Source organism: Hyperolius riggenbachi, chromosome 1, assembly GCF_040937935.1.
Source record: "Hyperolius riggenbachi isolate aHypRig1 chromosome 1, aHypRig1.pri, whole genome shotgun sequence".
Lineage (NCBI taxonomy): Eukaryota > Metazoa > Chordata > Amphibia > Anura > Hyperoliidae > Hyperolius > Hyperolius riggenbachi.
The window spans coordinates 691,270,147-691,292,764 of record NC_090646.1 but is presented as its reverse complement, the minus strand read 5'-3'; the positions used below and the strand labels follow the sequence as shown (position 1 = coordinate 691,292,764).

General features: G+C 50.3%; 1 protein-coding gene across 1 annotated transcript in view; it reads right to left on the bottom strand.

Annotated features, from left to right (window-relative positions):
* Positions 1–3,038: 3,038 nt before the first annotated feature.
* LOC137544775 (uncharacterized) overlaps positions 3,039–22,618 on the bottom strand; it is a 79,564-nt gene continuing 59,984 nt past the window's right edge. Inside the window, exon 6 of the mRNA XM_068265869.1 lies at positions 3,039–3,145. Within this exon, the coding sequence (XP_068121970.1) occupies positions 3,039–3,145 (107 nt within the window). The remainder of the gene's footprint in view (positions 3,146–22,618) is intronic.

Genomic DNA, 22,618 nt, shown 5'->3' with positions numbered 1-22,618 from the left:
ATTTCTGAGGATATTGGCGTGGGATATTTCTGAGGATATTGGTGTAGGATATTTCTGAGGATATTGGCGGGGGATATTTCTGAGGATATTGGTGTAGGATATTTCTGAGGATATTGGCGTGGGATATTTCTGAGGATATTGGTGTAGGATATTTCTGAGGATATTGGTGTAGGATATTTCTGAGGATATTGGTGTAGGATATTTCTGAGGATACTGTCGTGGGATATTTTTGAGGATATTGGTGTAGGATATTTCTGAGGATATTGGTGGGGGATATTTCTGAGGATATTGGTGTGGGATATATCTGAAGATATTGGCGTGGTGTATTTCTGAATATTTTGGCGTGGGATATTTGTGAGGATATTGGCATGGGATATTTCTGAGGATATTGGTGTAGGATATTTCTGAGGATATTGGCGGGGGATGTTTCTGAGGATATTGGTGGGGGATATTTCTGAGGATATTGGCTTGGGATATTTCTGAGGATATTGGCAGGGGATATTTCTGAGGATATTGGCGTGGGATATTCCTGAGGATATTGGTGTGGAATAATTCTGAGGATATTGGCGTGGGATATTTCTGAGGATATTGGCGAGGTGTATTTCTGAGGATATTGGTGTGGGATATATCTGAAGGTATTTGCGTGGGATGTTTCCGAAGATATTGGTGTTGGATATTTTTTAAGGATACTGGCGTGGGATATTTCCAAGGATATTGGGGTGGGATATTTCCAACAGTGTTGCTTGCGAATTTTTGCCAAAGCCATTTTCGCATCGAAAATCCTATTTTCGATTTCGCCAAATTTTCGCGAAAATAAGTACTATTTTTCGCTTCAAAAGGCGAAATTTCGCATTAATATTTTCGCATTAATTTTCGTCTAAAGTCCGTTTTTTTTCGCGTTGAATATCTAAGCCCCCTTAAAAGCTAGAATCACCAAATTTGCAGGGTATATTAAAGAGATATGTGGGTACAAGAGGAAAAATAAATTTTTCAAAAAGACCTTATAGTTTTTGAGAAAATCGATTTTAAAGTTTCAAAGGAAAAAAGTATACATTTAAATGCAGTAAATGACAGTTACTTAAAGGGATACTGTTGGAGGGGGTCGGGGTAAATTGAGTTGAAGTTACCCGGGGGTTCTAATGGTCCCCCACAGACATCCTGTGCCCACGCAGCCACTCCCCAATGCTCCGGCCCCGCCTCTGGTTCACTTCTGGAATTTCAGACTTTAAAGTCTGAAAACCACTGCGCCTGCGTTGCCGTGTCCTCACTCCCGCTGATGGTACCAGGAGCATACTGCGCAGGCCCAGTATGGTCTGTGCTTGCGCCGTGTGCTCCTGGTGACATCAGGGGAAGCGAGGACATGGCAACGCAGGCGCAGTGGTTTTCAGACTTTAAAGTCTGAAATTCCAGAAGTGAACCAGAGGCGGGGCCGGAGCATTGGGGAGTGGCTGCGCGGGCACAGGATGCCTGCGGGGGACCATTAGAAGCCCCAGGTAACTTCAACTCATTTTCCCCCGACCCCCCCCTCTACAGTATCCCTTTAAGCAAACCTAGAGGTAGTGTAAAATTACTAATATCAAAAGAAAGGGCCAAGTGCAAACTGCCAAGTGCAAAGGGCCAAGTGCAAGGGCAAAGGGCCAAGTGCAAGGGCAAAGGGCCAAGTGCAAGGGCAAAGGGCCAAGTGCAAGGGCAAAGGGCCAAGTGCAAAGGGCCAAGTGCAAAGGGCCAAGTGCAAAGGGCCAAGTGCAAAGGGCCAAGTGCAAGGGCAAAGGCCCAAGTGCAAAGGGCCAAGTGCAAAGGCCCAAGTGCAAAGGGACAATTGCACGTGAAAAGTGCCAAGTGCAAAGGGCCAAGTGCAAAGGGCCAAGTGCAAAGGCAAAGGGCCAATTGCAAGTGCAAAGGGCCAAGTGCAAAGGCAAAGTGCAAAGGCAAAGGGCCAAGTGCAAAGGGCCAAGTGCAAAGGGACAATTGCACGTGAAAAGTGCCAAGTGCAAAGGGCCAAGTGCAAAGGGCCAAGTGCAAAGGCAAAGGGCCAATTGCAAGTGCAAAGGGCCAAGTGCAAAGGCAAAGTGCAAAGGCAAAGGGCCAAGTGCAAAGGGCCAAGTGCAAGTGCAAAGGGCCAAGTGTCAAATGAAAAGGGCCAAGTGCAAAGGCAAAGGGCCAAGAGCCAAGGGCTCTTTGCACTTGGCCCTTTGCACTTGGCCCTTTTCATTTGACCCTTGGTCCTTTGCACTTGCACTTGGCCGTTTGCACTTGGCACTTGTTCTTGGCACTTGGCCCTTTGCACTTGGCAGTTTGCACTTGGCACTTGTTCTTGGCACTTGGCCCTTTGCACTTGGCCGTTTGCACTTGGCACTTGCTCTTGGCACTTGGCCCTTTGCACTTGGCACTCGGCCCTTTGCACTTGGCAGTTTGCACTTGGCACTTAGCCCATGGCACTTACACTTGGTCCTTTCTTTTGATATTAGTAAATTTACACTACTGCTAGGTTTGCTACAGTAACTGTCATTTACTGCATTTAAATGTATACTTTTTTCCTTTGACACTTTAAAGTCGATTTTCTCAAAAACTATAAGGTCTTTTTGAAAAATTTCTTTTTCCTCTTGTACCCACATATCTCCTTAATATACCCTGCACATTTGGTGATTCTAGCTTGTAAGGGGGCTTAGAAATTCAACGCGAAAAAAACGGACTTTAGGCGAAAATTAATGCGAAAATATTTGTCGAATTTTCGCCTTTCGAAACAAAAATAGTACTTATTTTCGCGAAAATTCGGCGAAAAGAATATTTGCATTTTCGCTCATCACTGATTTCCAAGGATATTGGGGTGGGATATTTCTGGGGATATTGGTGTGCAATATTTCTAAGGATATTGGTGTGGGATAGAGGCCTGTGTGAGTCTAATTTTTCAGACCTACACCCAATCTGCACCTGCAGCCCCACTATACCCAGTTGTGACTGCTACGTGCCTGTTGGAAGTACTACATAACACAGAAGGATATCTGGAGATTGGTGGGATGTCTTTTTAACCCATCGCTTTACTCACATGTCTCCCTTGAGGCCAGGTAGATGATCACTATGAGGAGAATCACACAGATGATGGTCAGCACGCCGATCAGGATTATCCTCTGACTCCAACCTGGAACTAAAGGATAAGGAAGACAAATTACTAAATGGAAACTGTTCCCCAAATTCAGAGGCCCAGCCTGGTGACCCGATCAGACTAGTAATGCCTAACCGTGTTGCCATAGCAATGCGTGTGTTACCATAGCAGTGCACGTGCTACTCAGGTATCATGGGTTGCAACGCACATATCTCTACTGGCATGAGTACCGGTAAATTGCCATGTGCTGCTTGCAAACCGTATTTATACCGACCTTTTGTTAATCATTTTTATGTTTGACAATAGAGCATTACACTGTATTTAATGCATTGCTTTACACACATTATTTCACGTGTGCAAAAGTTTAGGCTTGCCAGTGAAGTCTCACTGAAGCTTGATGCCTGACAACCCCACAACACAGAATGTGAGTGAGCAGATAACAGATGTAACGTTTGTACCTACTCATGCGCTATCTGCTTGGTCACCCCTTATTTTATGGCTTCTATAGGTAATGAGCACTTACAAGTGTAAACTTTAATATAACATACATAATCCCACGTGTCACAGCACAATCACCCCCCATATACTACACTGAGAGAGCTGCCTGGCTCGGGTGTCAGCTGCTCCTGAGATTAGAGTGGCTCTGGCTGCCATGTAATATAACATCACAAACACTGGTCCACATGACAGCCCGGGGGCCCCAGGTCTCTCTCACTCGCTGGGGCCCCCAAACCACCATGCGACACCTAGAGGGAAGTGTGGGCAAGCCCTGGACCTCTCACCTCCAGGGAACTCACCCCACCACCTCTAAACTGAATGCCAACTGCAACAAACACAATTGCTAACTTCCAGCTAGAGCAATATCCTGCATCTATCTGGCCAGCAGACGCCAGTCAGCCAATCAGGTGTACTGTCATACACCCTTTGCCTGCTGTACCGAATCCAGCAGGAATTACATAAATTAGCACTCAGGTGGGAGGCTTTGGTTGGACGCAATCGTGAATTGCATCGTTTACAGGGCACGGCTCCCACACGGTCCCCCCCCTAACCACTCACCTGTCAACCACATCCTAGAAGCTGCAAATAAAAAAATTTAAAATCACAAACACTGGTCCACATGACAGCCCGGGGGCCCCAGGTCTCTCTCACTCGCTGGGGCCCCCAAACCAGACCAGTGTTTGTGATTTTACATTTTTTTATTTGCAGCTTCTAGGATGCGGTTGACAGGTGAGTGGTTAGGGAGGGGACCGTGTGGGAGCCGTGCCTACACGGGGCGTCCCTGTAAACGATGCAATTCACGATTGCGTCCAACCAAAGCCTCCCACCTGAATGCTAATTTATGTAATTCCTGCTGGACTCGGTACAGCAGGCAAAGGGTGTATGACAGTACACCTGATTGGCTGACTGGCGTCTGCTGGCCAGATAGAGCCTGAGGCAGGATATTGCTCTAGCTGGAAGTTAGCAATTGTGTTTGTTGCAGTTGGCATTCAGTTTAGAGGTGGTGGGGTGAGTTCCCTGGAGGTGAGAGGTCCAGGGCTTGCCCACACTTCCCTCTAGGTGTCGCATGGTGGTTTGGGGGCCCCAGCGAGTGAGAGAGACCTGGGGCCCCCGGGCTGTCATGTGGACCAGTGTTTGTGATTTTAAATTTTTTTATTTGCAGCTTCTAGGATGCGGTTGACAGGTGAGTGGTTAGGGAGGGGACCGTGTGGGAGCTGTGCCTACACGGGGCGTCCCTGTAAACGATGCAATTCACGATTGCGTCCAACCAAAGCCTCCCACCTGAATGCTAATTTATGTAATTCCTGCTGGATTCGGTACAGCAGGCAAAGGGTGTATGACAGTGCACCTGATTGGCTGACTGGCGTCTGCTGGCCAGATAGAGGCAGGATATTGCTCTAGCTGGAAGTTAGCAATTGTGTTTGTTGCAGATGTAATATAACATGTAATATAACATTAGGGTTGCCAGGTGTCCGGTTTTACACCGGACAGTCCGGTTTTTGTGCTCTGTGTCCGGTTGAAAAAGGCATGCTAAACCGGACAATTAAGTTGTCCGGTTTTTTTAGAGCCCCCCCCGCAGCCGCAGCTGCCAGCGCAGGAGGAGAACAGCGCAGCAGAGAGAGAGCTGGGAGCAGCGGTGGAGAAGGGGGTCAATCTCCCCCCCCCCTTCCCTCACCTTAGGGTGCTCTCTCTCCCCCGCTGTCTCCTCCAGGATGATGTTCAGGCTGGCGAGTGGCTGCAGGCGGAACTTACCTCTGTGTCGCTCCAGCGCCGGAAGTTCGGGTCCCGCAGCCGCTGAGAATCTCATTCATGAGCCGGACAACACTAATCAGTCTGAATAGTGTTGTCCGGCTCATGAATGATTCGGATCTTTGATCCGGATCTTTTTTGAATCGAGTCTCAGGCTCAGCGGCTGCGGGACCCGAACTTCCGGCGCCTGCGACACAGAGGTAAGTTCCCCCCTCAGCCAGCCAGCCACCCGCCAGCCTGCACATCATATTGGAGGAGACAGCGGGGGAGAGAGAGCACCCTAAGGTGAGGGAAGGCAAGGGGGGGTTTGCCCCCCTTCTCCACCGCTGCTCCCAGCTCTCTCTCTGCTGCACTGTTCTCCTCCTGCGGGGGGGGGGGGGGGGGGGCGGGGGGCACCTGGCTACCTATTCTGGGCACATATAGCCCCTGGCTAGTGGCTACCTATTCCGGGCACATATACCATTACCCCCTGGCTACCTATTCTGGGCACATATAGCCCCTGGCTACCTATTCTGGGCACATATAGCCCCTGGCTACCTATTCTGGGCACATATAGCCCCTGGCTACCTATTCTGGGCACATATAGCCCCTGGCTACCTATTCTGGGCACATATAGCCCCTGGCTACCTATTCTGGGCACATATAGCCCCTGGCTACCTATTCTGGGCACATATGGCCCCTGGCTACCTATTCCGGGCACATATACCCCCTGGCTACCTATTCTGGGCACATATAGCCCCTGGCTACCTATTCCGGGCACATATACCCCCTGGCTACCTATTCTGGGCACATATAGCCCCTGGCTACCTATTCTGGGCACATATAGCCCCTGGCTACCTATTCTGGGCACATATAGCCCCTGGCTACCTATTCCGGGCACATATAGCCCCTGGCTACCTATTCTGGGCACATATAGCCCCTGGCTACCTATTCTGGGCACATATACCCCCTGGCTACATATACTGGGACATATATACCCCTGCCTACGTATACTGGGACATTTACACCCCTGCCTACATATACTGGAACATATATACCCCCTGGCTACATATACTGGGCACATATATCCCTGGCTACATATACTGGGAACACTGGCTGTTTGTCATTATGTGCATTTAGTGGTGAAAAGCTGTCTCTTTTGTGCATTTACTGGTGAAAAGCTGTCTCTTTTGTGCATTTACTGGTGAAAAGCGGTCTCTTATGTGCATGTACTGGTGAGGACAGTTAGTGACATGGCTATGTACTCTGTAATGTGCTGCAGAAGATGTCAGTGCGATATAAATACTGCAAAAAACATTTTTTAAAAAGCCCATTGCTTAGCCCCACTCTACATAAAAGTGCGCTTCTGACTCCGCCCCTAACTCCACCCCTAACTCCACCCCCTGTCCGGTTTTCTCCATCAGCCGACCTGGCAACCCTATATAACATACATAATCCCATGTGTCACAGCACAATCATCCCCATATACTACACTGAGAGAGCTGCTTGGCTCGGGTGTCAGTTGCTCCTGAGATTGGAGTGACTCCGGCTACCATGTAATATAACATGTAATATAACATACATAATCCCATGTGTCACAGCACAATCATCCCCATATACTACACTGAGAGAGCTGCCTGGCTCGGGTGTCAGCTGCTCCTGAGATTGGAGTGGCTCTGGCTGCCATGTAATATAACATGTAATATAACATGTGTAATCCCATGTGTCACAGCACAATCCCCCTATATACTACACTGAAAGAGCTGCCTGGCTCGGGTGTCAGCTGCTCCTGAGATTGGAGTGACTGAAGCTGCCATGTAATATAACATGTGTCACGGAATAGCCGTGAGAAACGCAGGTGAATCTAGAGAATTCACAGTCGCTTTCCTGATCGCTCCCTGGCGGATCTGTGCAGTCATGCAAGCGATCCGAAAACGACATTTTTGTGTTGTTTTAAATCCAGAGATCTGTTCCCCTGTGAGCCAAAGCAGTCCCCTCACCCCTCATGAATGCATCACCACTCAGGAATCTCGCACCTGGCAGGGTTCCCTGCAGGGCCTAGCTCATTCCCCCTACAGCAGATGTCCCCATGAAAAGGACCAGGAAACTGGCTCCACAGGGGGGGCCATAGAAAGCCAGACGATTCGGCACCGGGCAGGGGCCATAAGAAAGCATGGGTGGTAGGATTTCCTGTCAGCATATGAAAACCGTATGTCGCACAGCTATAAAATTCATATCGTCTCGTTCGGTAAAATCTGGCCATCGTGCTGATATGAAATTCATTGGGATAGACTGGCCGATTATCGAGATATGAATCTTCTCAGGAGCCTGACCCGCTGGCTTAGCCGTGTCTGATGTCATATTAATCTGTATTTTCCCACAAGTATGAAGCTGTTACCCTCCTAAATATAACGTGTATGGTTCAGGAGTTACAGCATTTCATAAGTTTAGCCCTAAAAATCTCTCAGAGGGAATGAACTGTCATTGGTTGGTGACTCAGAGGGGCTGGCATGGCCACACCCCCAAACCAGCTTCATCAAAAGCACCTGGCCAGCAGGCGGGCAGATGTTTCCTCCCTTTACCATCTTCATGACAATCTGCTGCCAGCCAGAGGACATAGGGCTGGTGGCCATTTTGCTGACCTATCTGAACAAAGAACTCTAGGAACTTGAAACCGTTTTGCTTGAACTTGATTGAAAACCAGAACTCTGATTTTTCCCACAAAAAAGGACATCTTTCCAGGAACTAAGTATTTTTCTCCCTTCTTTTATTTTCATACTGGCTATCACTGTTTTCATAATTGTTGATTTTAAATAATTGTCTGTATATATTAATTATTTATATTGCGTGAATAAACGACTTTCCTAAGTCATTCACTGTTCCGCTACTCTGCTTATCAGCACACACAGAATTGATCCCGGGTCTCTGAAGATACGCTACTGTTTGTTTGTTGTTGGCTAGACAGAATATCGTGTGTTTAACCGTTTTATTCGCAGGATTAGTCAGTCAGTTAGTGAGTTCCTCTGTCTCAGGAAACAGAGGTGGTGGCAGATCCCATGAACTAGTGTGTGAGTTGTAATCACCCATATTTTCACAGGCTCCCTTCTGGTCGGGCTGCTGCCCAAATTCCTGTCTGTTTCTGCGCAAAGATCGCGACCAAAGCTTGCATGGTCTGTGTGCAGAAACCGATTGGAAGGCAATCTGTGGTCTGACCACTAGGGGTCCTGTGACAGTGGTAGGCAGCGGTGAGACCTGTGTTGTGCTGAAAGTATCCACGATAGCGCTAGCGCTATCGAGAAACGAACTAATTCGTTGGTGTAGCTGGAAAGCAATATATTTTTTATATATACAGAGAGACTGTGTAGCCAGTACCCCTCCCCAAAAGTTTTATTTTATTTGGCATGGAAATGTCCGGGAACTACCAGAACATGTGCCTGTCGGACCTGCAAAATCTTTGCCAAGTGAGAGGCATTGACGTCGGCCGCAGGAAACAACAGGACCTGATAGCAGACTTGTCCAGATGGGATACCCAGCAACTGCGGGAGCCGGGAGTGTCCGCTGAGGTGGATACCAGCCCATCTGACAATCGAGGGGAACCAGAGGCTGAAGATCCTAGGCGTACAGAGGTTGAGCATCCTGCGGGCCCTGTTGCAACAGTTACGCCAGAGACTGTCAGTATGGACCCCAATCCCAGAGTTTCTGAAAGTACTCGCCTGGAACCGGCCAGTACTGGACTGTCCAGGGGTGCTGACCCGGTAATGCAGCAGGCATTACAAAAGCTGATGGAGACTGACCTGGAGAAGTACATGCAGTACATGGAAGCACGAGAGGAACGGGAGCGCCAATCTGCGGAACGCAAAGCTGCTGCTGCTGCTGCTGAACGCCACGCGGAGAGGGATGCCGCAGAGGCGCGGGAGAGACGACAGCATGAGCTCAACATGGCAAAGGTTCAACAGGCCAGCCGGAGTTCACCGCCCAGCCTCCCCGCTGAAGGAGCTGCAGCACCCGTAAGTGCGAAATTTAAATTTGCCAATATTGAAAAAGACACTGACATTGACTTGTTTTTGCGGTCTTTTGAAAAAGCATGCCGTCAGTATCGTCTGTCCCAAGACCAGTGGGCCAGACATCTGACACCTTTGCTGCGCTACAAAGCGCTTGATGCCTTCGCAGAATTGCCTGCGGAGAAGGATAATGATTATGCTGCTATAAAAGACGCTATCATTACTAAGTACCAGCTGACGCCAGAAGCCTATCGGAAAAAGTTCAGGGCCTGGCAGAAAAAGCCTTCTGATTCGTACCGAGATGTGGCCAGCAGCTTGCTCACCACACTCCGGCAGTGGACTCTAGGCCTCACCAAAGGGGCTTATGATGTCCTGGAGGACTTGATAGTCCTGGAACAATTTCTGAACATTTGCCCTGCTGATGTACGACAATTTGTGCTAGAACGCAAGCCGGCTTCAGCAACTGTCGCTGCAGACCTTGCTGAGACTTTTGCCACTACCCGGGTGGCTGATACCCGCAGAACTGCCCCATCCAGCTGGAGAGGAGGTCAGCCCAATACTCTGGCAGACTCTCCTGCCCCTGTGAGCCGTCCGCCACAGAGGCCACCCAGCGCAGCTGCTGCACCCAGGTCTGCAGCCCCTGGAGAGGTCACCTGTCACTACTGCCACAAGACGGGACACATGAAGTTCACCTGTCCGGAGCGGAGGCAGACCACCCCAGCACCTGGACCACCCGCACCTCGCCCGCGGCAGACACCACCCACCAGCGAACCACAGCCTGGATCATCAGATGTTGTCCTGTTTGCCCGCGGAAAGGAAATCCGCGACCGAACCGACCAGCAGCAACTTGTTAGAGTGAACGGCAAAGTTGTCACCGGATTCCGAGACACCGGAGCTGACATCACGTTAGTTCACTCACACCTTGTACCAAAGGAGAGCATCAGCTCCAGCCGATCCCTTGCCCTTACTGGAGTAGAGGGCACCCTTTTCCACATAGCCCACGCGACAGTGAAGCTGGATTGGGGAGTGGGAGGAATCCAAGAAAGGGTTGTTGGGGTTATGAAGGATCTCCCAGTCCCTGTGTTGCTGGGGACTGATTTGGGCAAGCTTGTGTCCTACTATGAACCTGCCACGACCGCCTTGTCGCTCACGGAAGGAGACGGACTCTCCACCCACCACCAGGTACTTTATACACTTGGGGGAGCACCAGGGGGAGGTGGGTTGAATGTGCCCAGTTCAAGGGTACCAGGTTCAATAGTGCCTGCTTCAAAGGCACCTGAGTTTGATGTACAGACTGTCTGCTGTGATGATGCTGTAACTGTACCTGAGTTTACTGTACAACCTGTCTGTAATGGAAAAATGTCTATACCTGTCAATGTCATTACTGCATGCAATGATGACTTGAGTAATGTCCGTCTGTGCCATTCTGACAGTGTACCTGTGCTAGCAGTACCGCGCAGCTGCACTGCTCAGAACCCGAGCTCAGAACAGGTGGAGGGGGTTCCGGCCTCCTCCCCCTCCTCTGACCGCAGGGATGAGACCTTTCCGCCGCTGCCCTCGTGTGACATGAGCCAGTTGGCTGAAACTGACAGCGCCGCATTCTCAGCCGCACTACAAAGTGACCCAAGCCTGGAAGTGCTCAGGCAGCAAGCCGCTGAGCCCCTCGCAGACGGGGCCGCTTTCAAGGTGTACTGGGAAGGTGGGAGACTGTACAGTGAGTCTGTACAGCCCCCTGCAGGTAGATCCCACGCGAATACCAAATGGCTTGTGGTCCCGAGTGCGTTCAGGGGACATGTGATGAAATCCGCACATGGTAATCCTCTGACAGGGCACTCAGGGGTCCGCAAGACACTTGCCGGTATTCGGAAACAGTTTTATTGGCCCCGGATGAACAGGGATGTAGCAAACTACTGCGGAGCATGTGCCGTCTGTCAGGAGCTGGGAAGGTCCAGGGATTCCCGCGGGGTTCCCTTAGGTCCACAGCCACTTAGCAGGGGAACCCTGCGTGGGCTGGCTGTTGACCTAACCAACCCACTGCCCGTTGTCAGCAGTCCCGGCAGACACCACGTCCGACTGCAGTGGCGCAAACGCCCTGTCCAGAACGGTCCATGTCGGGTCAACCCTGAGGGTAGCAGACCGCGACCGGTCCAGGGGAACCGAGCCACAGGCTCCAATAGGTTTCCCTGCCGCACCGGCAACCCGAGACCCGTCAGCCAGGTTGGCCGACACCAGAACGCTGATGGGCTGTCCTGGTGTCAGAGGGAACTAGGCCCAACAGCGCCAATGGCTGCTACGACGGATGTCTTGCTGACAACCCTCTACACAGCGTCAGGAGAGGGAGGTGTCACGGAATAGCCGTGAGAAACGCAGGTGAATCTAGAGAATTCACAGTCGCTTTCCTGATCGCTCCCTGGCGGATCTGTGCAGTCATGCAAGCGATCCGAAAACGACATTTTTGTGTTGTTTTAAATCCAGAGATCTGTTCCCCTGTGAGCCAAAGCAGTCCCCTCACCCCTCATGAATGCATCACCACTCAGGAATCTCGCACCTGGCAGGGTTCCCTGCAGGGCCTAGCTCATTCCCCCTACAGCAGATGTCCCCATGAAAAGGACCAGGAAACTGGCTCCACAGGGGGGGCCATAGAAAGCCAGACGATTCGGCACCGGGCAGGGGCCATAAGAAAGCATGGGTGGTAGGATTTCCTGTCAGCATATGAAAACCGTATGTCGCACAGCTATAAAATTCATATCGTCTCGTTCGGTAAAATCTGGCCATCGTGCTGATATGAAATTCATTGGGATAGACTGGCCGATTATCGAGATATGAATCTTCTCAGGAGCCTGACCCGCTGGCTTAGCCGTGTCTGATGTCATATTAATCTGTATTTTCCCACAAGTATGAAGCTGTTACCCTCCTAAATATAACGTGTATGGTTCAGGAGTTACAGCATTTCATAAGTTTAGCCCTAAAAATCTCTCAGAGGGAATGAACTGTCATTGGTTGGTGACTCAGAGGGGCTGGCATGGCCACACCCCCAAACCAGCTTCATCAAAAGCACCTGGCCAGCAGGCGGGCAGATGTTTCCTCCCTTTACCATCTTCATGACAATCTGCTGCCAGCCAGAGGACATAGGGCTGGTGGCCATTTTGCTGACCTATCTGAACAAAGAACTCTAGGAACTTGAAACCGTTTTGCTTGAACTTGATTGAAAACCAGAACTCTGATTTTTCCCACAAAAAAGGACATCTTTCCAGGAACTAAGTATTTTTCTCCCTTCTTTTATTTTCATACTGGCTATCACTGTTTTCATAATTGTTGATTTTAAATAATTGTCTGTATATATTAATTATTTATATTGCGTGAATAAACGACTTTCCTAAGTCATTCACTGTTCCGCTACTCTGCTTATCAGCACACACAGAATTGATCCCGGGTCTCTGAAGATACGCTACTGTTTGTTTGTTGTTGGCTAGACAGAATATCGTGTGTTTAACCGTTTTATTCGCAGGATTAGTCAGTCAGTTAGTGGGCCCCACGGTCCCATAGTAACCGCGGTGGTGGCAGTTTACTCTGAACCAGTAGGTGACGTTGTAATCACCCGTGTCTCACAGGCTCCCCTCTGAGTTGTCTGCGGCTAATTCTTAACGGTTCCTGCGCATTGACTGTGACCAGAGTTCGCACGATCTGTGCGCTGGCACCGTTTAGAAGGCTAAGTGCGGTCAGCCACTGAGGGCTCCTGTGACAACATGTAATATAACATATGTAAAGAGAAGAACCGAGAGCCAAAAATAGTTCAGTAGGTTATGGTAATGGGTTAAATAGAGAAGAGTACAACGATATGCTCACAAACATGGGTTACCTCCAGGCAACCACTATATACAGGGCCCCCAACCGTCCCGATTTCGGCGGGTCGGTCCCGATTTTGGGGGGCCGTCCCGCTGTCCCGCGCTGCCCCCCCTGGTGACGTCACAGGAAGGAAGATCAGAGGAGATCCCGGTACGCAGCGGAGAGGTAGTGTTGGGCGAACATCTAGATGTTCGGGACGAACAGGCCGAACATGGCCGCGATGTTCGGGTGTTCGACCCGAACTCCGAACATAATGGAAGTCAATGGGGACCCGAACTTTTGTGCTTTGTAAAGCCTCCTTACATGCTACATACCCCAAATTTACAGGGTATGTGCACCTTGGGAGTGGGTACAAGAGGAAAAAATTTTTAGCAAAAAGAGCTTATAGTTTTTGAGAAAATCGATTTTAAAGTGTCAAAGGGAAAACTGTCTTTTAAATGCGGGACATGTCTGTTTTCTTTGCACAGGTAACATGCTTTTTGTCGGCATGCAGTCATAAATGTAATACATATAAGAGGTTCCAGGAAAAGGGACCGGTAACGCTAACCCAGCAGCAGCACACGTGATGGAACAGGAGGAGGCGCAGGAGGAGAAGGCCACGCTTTGTGAGACACAACAACCCCGGCCTTGCATGAGGGCAAGAAGCGTGCGGATAGCATGCTTTGTACCGCCATGCAGTCATAAATGTAATAAAGATAAGAGGTTCCATAAACAGGGACCGGCAACGCTAACCCAGCAGCAGCAGCAGCAGCACACGTGGTGGAACAGGAGGAGGCGCAGGAGGAGAAGGCCACGCTTTGTGAGACACAACAACCCAGGCCTTGCATGAGGACAAAAAGCGTGCGGATAGCATGCTTTTTACCGCCATGCAGTCATAAATGTAATAAAGATAAGTGGTTCAATAAACAGGGACCACGCGGCAACGCTAACCCAGCAGCAGCAGACGTGATGGAACAGGAGGAGGCGCAGGAGGAGAAGGCCACGCTTTGTGAGACACAACAACCCAGGCCTTGCATGAGGGCGAGAAGCGTGCGGATAGCATGCTTTGTACCGCCATGCAGTCATAAATGTAATAAAGATAAGTGGTTCAATAAACAGGGATCACGCGGCAACGCTAACCCAGCAGCAGCACACGTGATGGAACAGGAGCAGGCGCAGGAGGAGAAGGCCACAGTTTTTGAGACACAACAACCCAGGCCTTGCATGAGGACAAAAAGCGTGCAGATATAGCAGCAATGCTTTTTGCCGCCATGCAGTCATAAATGTAATACAGATGAGAGGTTCAATAAACAGGGACCGGAAACGCTACACCATCCCAGATGTTCATTGGTCATGTTACTTGGTTGGGGTCCTGGAGTGTTGCGTAGTCATTTCCAATCCAGGATTGATTCATTTTAATTTGAGTCAGACGGTCTGCATTTTCTGTAGAGAGGCGGATACGCCGATCTGTGACGATGCCTCCGGCAGCACTGAAACAGCGTTCCGACATAACGCTGGCTGCCGGGCAAGCCAGCACCTCTATTGCGTACATTGCCAGTTCGTGCCAGGTGTCTAGCTTCGATACCCAATAGTTGAAGGGTGCAGATGGATTGTTCGACACAGCTACGTCATCTGACATGTAGTCCTTGACCATCTTCTCCAGGCGATCGGTGTTGGAGGTGGATCTGCACGCTTGCTGTTCAGTGGGCTGCTGCTGCATGGGTGTCAGAAAATTTTCCCACTCCAAGGACACTGCTGATACCGTTCCCTTTTGGGTACTAGCTGCGGCTTGCGTTGTTTGCTGCCCTCCTGGTCGTCCTGGGTTTGCGGAAGTCAGTCTGTCTGCGTACAACTGGCTAGAGGAGGGGGAGGATGTCAATCTCCTCTCTAAAGTCTCCACAAGGGCCTGCTGGTATTCTTCCATTTTGACCTGTCTGACTCTTTCTTCAAGCAGTTTTGGAACATTGTGTTTGTACCGTGGATCCAGAAGGGTATAAACCCAGTAATTGGTGTTGTCCAGAATGCGCACAATGCGTGGGTCATGTTCAATGCAGTCTAGCATGAATTGAGCCATGTGTGCCAGAGTCCTACCAGAATCCTCATCATCCTCTTGTGAGCGTTGTGATAGTTGTTGTGATGCATCATAGTCGTCACCTTCCTCCTGGTCTGCTTCTGCTGACCATTCGCGTTGAATTGTGGAAGTCCAACGTGCACCGCTCTGGCCCTCGTCAGTGGTGGCATGAAATTCCTGCTCCAACTCCAGCTGTTCCTCCTCCTCTTCTTCGTCATAGCTGCTGGGGCCAGCGTTCCCTGAGGCGGATGGCCTGATGTTGGTACCATCACGCTGATCGTTTTCTCCTTCAGATTCCCCCAGTTGCATCATGACAGCTGTTTCCTTGATTTTCAACATTGACCTCTTCAGTAAACACAGCAGTGGTATGGTAATGCTGACTGAAGAGTTGTCACTGCTCACAAGCAACGTGGATTGCTCAAAATTTTGGAGGACTTGGCAGAGGTCCAACATGTTGGCCCAATCGGATCCACAGAAGCTTGGCAGCTGGCCAGATGCGCCTCGGTACTGCGCCGTCATGTACTGGACCACTGCACTCTTCTGCTCGCAAAAGCGGGCTAGCATGTGCAGCGTAGAATTCCAGCGCGTAGGGACATCACACAGCAAGCGATGGTGGGGGAGATTGAAGCGCTCCTGCATCTTGGCGAGTGCCCCCGAAGCAGTACTGGAATTTCTACAATGTTTGGCCACTCGACGCACCTTCAACAGAAGATCGGCCACGCCTGGGTATGTCCTCAGGAACCGCTGAACTACTAGGTTCATCACGTGCGCCAGGCAAGGGATGTGTGTCAGCTTAGCCAACCTTAAAGCGCGAATGAGATTACTCCCATTATCACACACAACCATGCCCGGTTTCAGGTCCAGCGGTGCCAGCCACAAATCCGTCTGTTCCTTTATTCCCCTCCAAATTTCCTCCCCTGTGTGCTGCTTATCCCCAAGGCAGATTAGCTTCAGCAACGCTTGCTGACGCATGCCAACAGCTGTGCTGCACTGCTTCCACGATCCTACTGCTGCTGGGTTAGCGTTTCCGGATGAGGTACAGCTTTGAGATGCGTTGGAGGAGAAGGAGTCAGAGAGGTAGGTGCTGCTGTTGTTATCCAGTGGGAGGGACGGCGGTGCAGCTGTTTGTGGCGTGGGCAACACCCGTGCCGTAGCAGGTGAGGAATCGCTGCCAGGCTCCACAAGGTTCACCCAGTGCGCGGTAAGGGAGATGTATCGACCCTGGCCGAAGGCACTCGTCCAGGTGTCAGTGGTGAGGTGAACCTTGCAGGCAACGGCATTCTTCAAGCTTCGGGTTATTTTGCTGACCACGTGCTCATGCAACTCAGGCACTGCAGAGCGCGCAAAGTGGTAGCGGCTGGGAACCACGTAACGTGGGATGGCCACTGACATCATGCCCTTGAAGCTGTTTGTCTCCACCACTCGATGTGGCAGCATTTCGCAGGCCAGAAGCTTGGCTATGCTGGCTGTTACTGCCACGGCCCGGGGGTCATTTGCTGGCAATTTCCTCTTGCGCTCAAACATCTCCGACACAGACAACTGAACCGTAGCGCTGCACACGGAAGGGCTGTTGGTTGTTGTTTGATGAACACTAGGAGACCTCAAGAGCACTACTCCGGAAAGTGACAGTGTCAGCGTCGTCTGATGTTTGTGAATGTTGTGAACCACGCAATGGCTGGGCTACTGCTGCTGCTGAGGCGGGTCTGGTGGTGAGTCTGGTGAACCCAAGGGAGGCAGTGTTGTTGCTGGTACCCTGTCCTGACGCGTTTGCCCACAGAGTGGGATGTTTGGATAGCATGTGACGGCTCATGCTGGTGGTGGAGAGGTTGTTAATACTTTTCCCCCTGCTCAGGCGGGTCTTGCACACCTTGCAAATCGCCATGGTAACATCCTCAGTGCAGTCTTCAAAGAAAGCCCAGACTTTGGAGCACCTGCCTCCTTGCTGGCGATTTCTGTTTGCTCCTCTTTTGCCTCTCACTTGAACTTCCACGCTTGTGGTGCCTGAAATTGCGCGCCGCCTACCTTGTGGCACAAGGCGAACTCGTGCAGCAGTGGGTTCTTCAACAGACTCATCTGTGCTGCTGCTATGACGGCGATGTTCTCGTTCACAAACAAAATCTGGGTCTCTGTCCACATTGTCCATACCCTCCTCTTCCATCTCCTCAAACTCGTCATATGTCATTGTGGGCCGCCGCCGTGGAGTAGAGCTCCCCACAACAACCTCTGCGCAGCACACTCCAACGTCGTCTTCCAGATCTTGTCGGCCGACCTCCTGCAATTGCAACCCCTCCTGCCCAAATTGCTCTGGGATTTGGGTTTCCGAGTCCTCCTCGGACTCGCCTTGTATTTCAGTGCGCGGTGCATTTCCCACAGTTAACGGTTGTGAATCCAGGCACAACATTTCTGGCTGTTCCTCCATTGACCTTTGAAAGGTGGAAGTTTGTTGGGCTGGGAATAGCTCCTGCGAATACCCCATTGTGTCCTGAGGTAATTCATCGGACTGGTTATCTGGCAGTTGTGTGCGTGGTGTCGCTGCCGGTTGTGTCAGCTTTGTGCCCACTGGCTCCTTGTAACTGGCTGAGGACTCGGACCTCGTGCGTGATGTGCTGGTGCTGCTTAACCCACTGCTGGACGCTTGAGAGGTCATCCAAGTAATTATCTGGTCCTGTTCTTTTGGATTTGTGAGGGTTGTTGTCCTGGACAACATGGGCGGTATTGAGTGGGTTTTCTTGGGTGCTCCCCTGTGGCCTGTACGTGAACCGTCAGGGGAAACACCTCTTCCCTTGCCCCTCCCTCTTTCACCGGATTTCTTCCTCATTTCACTTATCCTTACAGTACACGCTGACTGGCAGCAGTACAGTGGCAGTACAGAAATGCTATACAGTACCACTATTCCCAGCAGCGACACAGAGCACAATGCTATACAGTGACGGGTGAGCGGTGTACCACTATTCCCAGCAGCGACACAGAGCACAATGCTATACAGTGGCGGGTGAGCGGTGTACTACTATTCCCAGCAGACACAGAACAGTAAACAGAATGCTATATAGTGTGGCTGAGCGAGCGGTGTACCACTATTCCCAGCAGACACAGAACAGTAAACAGAATGCTATATAGTGTGGCTGAGCGAGCGGTGTACCACTATTCCCAGCAGACACAGAACAGTAAACAGAATGCTATATAGTGTGGCTGAGCGAGCGGTGTACCACTATTCCCAGCAGACACAGAACAGTGAACAGAATGCTATATAATGTGGCTGAGCGAGGTACACAGAGTGGCAGTAAACAGAATGCTATATAGTGTGGCTGAGCGAGCGGTGTACTACTATTCCCAGCAGACACAGAACAGTAAACAGAATGCTATATAGTGTGGCTGAGCGAGCGGTGTACCACTATTCCCAGCAGACACAGAACAGTAAACAGAATGCTATATAGTGTGGCTGAGCGAGCGGTGTACCACTATTCCCAGCAGACACAGAACAGTAAACAGAATGCTATATAGTGTGGCTGAGCGAGCGGTGTACCACTATTCCCAGCAGACACAGAACAGTGAACAGAATGCTATATAATGTGGCTGAGCGAGGTACACAGAGTGGCAGTAAACAGAATGCTATATAGTGTGGCTGAGCGACCGGTGTACTACTGTTCCCAGCAGCGACACAATGACAGGGGGGACCCTGGCTAGCGTGGCTGGAGCGCGAACTACCCTGCCTGCCTACCCAAAGCTAAACCCACAGACAAATGGCGGAGATATGACGTGGTTCGGGTATTTATTTACCCGAACCACGTGACAGTTCGGCCAATCAGAGCGCGTTCGGGTCCGAACCACGTGACCCGTTCGGCCAATCACAGCGGTAGCCGAACGTTCGGGGAACGTTCGGCCATGCGCTCTTAGTTCGGCCATGTGGCCGAACGGTTTGGCTGAGCACCGTCAGGTGTTCGGCCGAACTCGAACATCACCCGAACAGGGTGATGTTCTGCAGAACCCGAACAGTGGCGAACACTGTTCGCCCAACACTACGGAGAGGCAGTGGTAAGACTCACTGCCCGCTCCGCTGCCCATATTACTGTGCGGGGGGAAGGGGACACTGGGGGACATTATATTAGGAGGAAGGAGAAGGATAATGATGGCGGCGGCGGCCATCCATGCCGCATACCGGGCGGGCTGGTGCCTCGATCGGCTTTTTTCCCCCCTCTCTCTGCCTGGCCACCCCCCTCCTCCTACTCCTCACCACCACCACCCCGGCACCCTCCCATTTGGGAGTAATTTAATAACCATTTATTTAAAAAAAAAAAAACTTTTTTTTCCTGGGGTGGGCGTGACTAGGGGGTTGGGGGCGTGGCCAGGGGTGTGGCCTAATTGTCCCGTTTTGGGACATTGAAATGTTGGGAGGTATGACTATATAGGCAGGTGAGGAGATTAGCCTGTCCTCACTCAGGAACAAGAAGTCGCTCTCTGTAGACAGGAAAAAGATGGGGTATCCCCCTCCACCAAGGGTGGATATTAAATATAACGTGACGAGAACAGAGGCGCCAAAAGAACAAAAACAGTACTTAAAAGGTTTAAAAATGCTTAGGAGGCAGTGGTGGACTCACCTCCTGCAAGCAGACACAACAAGCTGTGTATTTGGAACAAAATAAATTTATTGGTACACTCGGGGGGGTAGTCGCAACGCGTTTCACAGGCAAAACCCGCTTCCTCAGGCAATGGTAAACGGAGTACACGACAGCAATAAGTCCGGGTAACACCTATCTATCTATCTATCTATCTATCTATCTATCTATCTATCTATCTATCTATCTATCTATCTATCTCTGCAATTGTCATTAAAAAATGGTGGGGAGAAGGGTGGGGGTGCCCATGGGTGTGGAGATGAAAAAAGGATCGATGCGCCAGCCGGCGGCTGTGGTGTGTGGGATGCGGTCTGGGATAAGATTGTCCCCCCCTCCCTCCGAATGTTCCCTCCAGTGTCCCCCTGTATGGAGAGATAAGAGCGCAGCAGAGCGGGCAGTCTTACCATTCCTTCTCGCGTACCGGGCATCTGGTCTTCTCCGCTTCCTGCTTCCTGTGACATCACAGGAAGTAGATGGAAGCAAAAGATGCCTGGTACGCGAGGAAGATGGTAAGACTGCCAGCTCCTCTGCGCTCTTATCTCTCCATACAGGGGGACACTGGGGGGCACATTCGGAGGGAGGGGGGGACAATCTTATTTTAGACCCGCATCACACAGCCACCGGCTGGCGCCTCAATCCTTTTTTTTACCTCCGCTGCCTGCCGGGACACAAGGGGGGGTATCCCGGGACAGCGGGACCCCTCCCCCAACCCGTGACCGTCCCGGCGAAAACGGGACGGTTGGGGCCCCTGTGTAATCCCGTGTGTCACAGCACAATCACCCCCATATACTACACTGAGAGAGCTGCCTGGCTTGGGTGTCAGCTGCTCCTGAGATTGGAGTAACTCCGGCTGCCATGTAGGATACGCAGCAGCACCACACATGTGAGATTGTTGTCCTATAAAGTTGAATACAAACATCTCTAATGTACGCTTGTCTTAAGTTATAATAACTGTTGTATAATAAGTGTAAAGTGAGGTTTTGCTTTACATGAAACAGTAACCCCCTGCTGATCAGCTCTTTACAAGGCTGTGACTATTCAGTACATGGGCCAGATGCACTAAACTGCGCAAAGCTGTGCATGACTATTTTACCATTACTGCTGCCAGTGGAGCATCTCCCGTTCACCTGATAGCGTCACTGGAATTATCAGAGTAACATGCACATTGCTATGGTAACATGCATCACAACTCGTTAGCATAGCAACACATATTTCTGCAGTAATTCACGTGGTGATAACAGATTAATGGGCGGGGTTTCACCGGCAGCAGTAATGGTAAAATTGTCAAGCGTAACTTACATAGTTTACTGCATTTTTCCCCATTAATACACATCTTCTTTACCTTGTTATTATGTGCATATTGTACTAGTCCTAACAAGGACTGCAGCATAGGACTGTTAGTCTGCTATAATTACTTGAATAGTGTCAGGTGTGCCTAGATGCAAAAACACTCACTTTATGGCCTTTATGTGTGTCAGATCTCATCACTAATCTGACCAAACCTCAGAATGCAGCAAGGAATAATGGGAATTCACTGTTCTGTGCAGCAGATGACACATGGAGAAAAATGGGATTTTGGGGATGCTTTGTACACAGAAGGGAATGGTGATCTGTACTCCAAACTCTGTATTCTCGGTTTTATCATCCTGAACATGACTGATCTCTAATAATACTAATCTAGTTTTGCTGCACGGTCTGACTGTGATAAGTGATTTCTTGCAGGCAGAGCCTGCCCACTCTATGGCTTATGTATGCCACAGCCAGGCCTAACTCCACCCATCACATTGTTTCTAGAACTGTCCCATAAGCAAAGCAGGAGATCTGGTTACTTCTAGAGATGTCGCGAACCTCCGATTTTCAGTTCGCGAACCTTCGCGGAAGGTTCGGTTCGCGTAAAAGTTTGCGAACCGCAATAGACTTCAATGGGGATGCGAACTTTGAAAAATAGAAAAAATTATGCTGGCCACAAAAGTGATGGAAAAGATGTTTCAAGGGGTCTAACACCTGGAGGGGGGCATGGCGGAGTGGGATATATGGACAAAGTCCCGGGGAAAAATCTGGATGTGACGCAAAGCAGCGTTTTAAGGGCAGAAATCACATTGAATGCTAAAGTGCAGGCCTAAAGTGCTTTCAAACATCTTGCATGTGTATACATCAATCAGGGAGTGTAATTAGAGTACAGCTTCACACTGACACACCAAACTCTCTGTGTAACGCACCGCAAACAGCTGTTTGCGTAGTGACGGCCGTGCTGGACTGGTGCGCAACATGGCCAGAGTGTAGGCCGTGGCAGTTTCCCAGCCCATATGGTCGCTGGGCTGTGGTAGCTCAATGATAGAACAACAGTGACTGTCCAGCTGATCAAATGTGGTCTGTCCACAATGAAGCAACGACCTTATTATCTTCTTGTATGTAGGTAGGCATAGGTAGGAGTCCCAGTATAGGTAGATAGGCATAGGTAGGAGTCCCAGTATAGGTAGGTAGGCATAGGCAGGTGTCCCAGTATAGGTAGGTAGGCATAGGTAGGAGTCCCAGTATAGGTAGGTAGGCATAGGTAGGAGTCCCAGTATAGGTAGGTAGGCATAGGTAGGTGCCTCAGTAGTTAGGCATAGGTAGGAGTCCCAGTATAGGTAGGTAGGCATAGGTAGGAGTCCCAGTATAGGTAGGTAGGCATAGGTAGGAGTCCCAGTATAGGTAGGTAGGCATAGGTAGGTGCCTCAGTAGTTATCAAGGCATAGGTAGGAGACCCAGTATAGGTAGGTAGGCATAGGTAGGAGAC